Source organism: Triticum urartu, chromosome 4A (assembly GCF_056163025.1).
Source record: "Triticum urartu cultivar PI428250 chromosome 4A, HENAU_Tu73, whole genome shotgun sequence".
In the NCBI taxonomy this organism is placed as follows: domain Eukaryota; kingdom Viridiplantae; phylum Streptophyta; class Magnoliopsida; order Poales; family Poaceae; genus Triticum; species Triticum urartu.
In genome coordinates this window covers 15,658,697-15,661,806 of record NC_141876.1, presented here as the reverse complement: position 1 = coordinate 15,661,806, position 3,110 = coordinate 15,658,697, and the positions used below count along the sequence as shown (strand labels likewise).

General features: G+C 53.2%; 1 protein-coding gene across 1 annotated transcript; it reads right to left on the bottom strand.

The window, feature by feature from the left end:
* Window positions 1-1,834: 1,834 nt before the first annotated feature.
* On the bottom strand, window positions 1,835-2,831 carry LOC147974470 (pollen allergen KBG 41-like). Its single transcript, XM_087517512.1, has one exon. It carries the CDS (start codon window positions 2,741-2,743, stop codon window positions 1,946-1,948), a length of 798 nt encoding a protein of 265 aa, XP_087373638.1. The 5' UTR covers window positions 2,744-2,831; the 3' UTR covers window positions 1,835-1,945.
* Between the last annotated feature and the right edge of the window lie 279 nt (window positions 2,832-3,110).

Below are 3,110 nucleotides of genomic sequence, written 5' to 3'. Positions count from 1 at the left end.
AGTAAGAATATTTTTCCTTTCAGAAAGAAGATAAGAACAAGAGGCTCACCACGGTGGTGTCGGTGATGAGATCAGCGCGGGTGATCGACGGCGGTGAAGACGGGGACGGGGCGTGACGGACCGCTAAATCTAGACAAATCTCGAGGAAAATGGAGCTTGGAGGTCGAGCTTCGAGAGGAGAAAGTTTAAGTAGTGTGGCTCGGGCATTCCATCGAACACCTCATGTGCATAGGAGGTGAGCTAGAGCACCACAAACCCCTCCCCTCGCCGGCCAGAGAAAAACAGAGCACTGGAGTGCTCTGCTCGCGGGCGAGGGTATATATAGGCACCTCATTGGTCCCGGTTTGTGGCAAGAACCGGGACTAAAGGGGAGCCTTTGGTCCCGGTTCAGGCCACCAACCGGGACCAATGGTGGTGGGCCAGGAGCGAGGCCCATTGGTCCCGGTTCGTCCCACCAACCGGGACCAAAAGGTCCAGACGAACCGGGACCAATGGCCCACGTGGCCCGGCCGGCCCCCTGGGCTCACGAACCGGGACCAATGCCCACATTAGTCCCGGTTCTACACTGAACCGGGACTAATGGGCTGAGCCGGCCTGGACCATAGCCCTGTTTTCTACTAGTGTATGGATGCATGGCCGAGTCCACCACCATTGAGTGTTTGTACAAGTTCTGCAGAATAGTGGTGGCAATGTTTGGACCATAATACTTGCGATCACCCAATGCTGAAGACACTGCTCGGATCCTAGTATAGAATGCAACAAGATGATTTCCTGGGATTCTTGGAAGCATCGACTGTATGCATTGGGCATGGAAAAACTGTCCATTTGCTTGGCAGGGGATGTACAGAGGTTCCAAAGGAGCTTGCAGTTTGGTACTTGAGGCGGTGGCCAAACAGGACCTCTGGATTTGGCAATCCTTCTTCGGTATGCCAGGAACTCACAATGACATCAACGTACTGCAGTGCTCGAATGTTTTTGCCAAGCTTGTTGAAGGTCATGCTCCTTCGGTGAACTTCAAGGTCAATGGGCGCCACTACAACAAGGAATACTACCTAGCAGATGGCATCTATTCGAGATGGTCCACATTTGTGAAGACTATCTCAAACCCTATGCCAGGAGGCAAGAACTCCTACTTTGACAAGTGTCAGGAGGCTTGCAGGAAGAATATCGAGCGGGCGTTTGGTGTGCTCCAATCTCGATTTGTTGTTGTCTGGTACCCCGCTCTGACCTGGTTGAAAGATCAAATGTGGAAAGTCATGACTTGCCGTGTCATCTTGCACAACATGATCATTGAGAGCGAGAAGGAAGAGCCAGTGTTTGACACTGAACCATATTACATGCAGGGTCCTCTTGCCAAAGTTGATCACCAGCTACCGGCAACCTGGTCTGCCTTACTCAATATGCGTCAGGAGATCCGAGACCCACATGTGCATCAAGAACTGCAGCACGATTTGGTGGAGCACCTATAGATGCTCAAGGGCAACACCTAGCTCGACATGTGATGAAATATGAGTTTTTTTGTGTTCAAATTATGAGTTTGATTTGTTGAACTATTTGATTTGTATTGATTTCTGTGATGAACTATGTGATAAAAATTAATTTTTGTTCAATTTGTTCCAAACCACACCGAACATGGGCCAAAATTGGGCCAATTTCCGCCGAAAGTGGGCCAAAATCGGCGGCTGAGGGGGGCGAGCTTGGGGGTCAGCTGGAAACCCGAGCCCCCTACGCCGATTTTTCCGTCGGTTGGCCCCCTGCCGGCGCTATTTCAAGCCCCGGGGGGGAGAACGGCTAGAGATGCTCTAAGAAGTCATCGATCTCGATCGCCGGTGCATGAAACGAAAACAAAGAATTGATTTTGATTATCGATCAAACTCGCTCACCGCCACAGTAACGTACACACGTACGCATATGCATATCTACGTACAGTATATGCGTGATGAGCTCAGACTTTGTAGCCACCGGCAGCGGCGGCGGCGGTGGGAGTGGCGGGGGCGGGGACGACCATGGAGACGATGGTGTCGCTCAGGAATGACTCAATGAGCGTGCGCTTGTCCTGGGGATTCCTGGGAAGAAACATGGCGTAGCTCTTCTTGACGGCGGACTCGAGGGCAGGGACAAACTTGTAGGCCTCGTATGCATCACCAGTGGTCTCCTTGATGGCCTTGCTGAAGGCAGAGTCGAAGACGGTGGACCTGTCCTTTACCGGGGCAGCATCGGCAGTGGTGGCTGCAGTGCTGAAGGCGGCGTCGATCTGGTCGATGGCCTTGAGCTCGCTGGCAGGGATCGGCCCCTTGACTTCCTCACCGGAGTGGACCTTCAGGATGCCGACGATGATGCATAGCGACTTGTCGAACATGGCCACGAAGGATTCATACTTGGCCTCCGGGGTAGCACCCTGGGCTTTCTGTGAGGCCCACACCAGAGTGAAGCCGACCCTGGAGTTGAAAATGGCTTTGGTGCTGGACGTGTCAGTGACCCCCTCAAGAGACCAGCTGCCGAAGATCTGCACGAAGGTTTTCATGAATATCTTGCCCTTGTCCATTGGAGGGGCTGCGGCTGCGGCCGCCACGGCCGCCTTGAAGGCGTTGTTGGCCTTCTCAGCTAGCTTCTGCTCCTCAGTCGTGGCCTTGGGCTGTGGCCCGGCTGGGGCGTAGCCAGCTTCGGCAGCGTACGAGACGGCCGGCCCCGCCACGAGGGCGACGGCCACCAAGAGCGCCACCGTACACTGCTGCACCGCCATTGCTGCTTCTCTTGTCTTGCGTTGGTTGCTTTGCACACTACGTAGGAGGAGAGATTGTGGTGCGGTGTGAGGATGAAGGAGCTTAATTAGCTCTATATATACATCGACCCGCACGTTGAGAGGCCCGGAGAGATTACCGCGCCCAAATTAGCAATCCCCTCCTCTCCTCTCCTTTTTTTAGCCAAACTCATTATCCCCGTGAGCTCTTCATGCCACAAACCAATAATAATAGCATCGATTAGATCCCTAACTACTGTTTAACCTCGTGGGGTGGGTAATAATAAAAGTAATAAAAAATCAACAACGTGCGAAGATGTGATTGGACATAAGGGAAGGGAGGGGCCCACCCCTTAAAAATCAGGGGGCA

What these genes read in the sequence shown, in the direction of transcription:
- LOC147974470 (XM_087517512.1), bottom strand. Translation starts at nt 2,743, where the DNA reads ATGGCGGTGCAGCAGTGTACGGTGGCGCTCTTGGTGGCCGTCGCCCTC.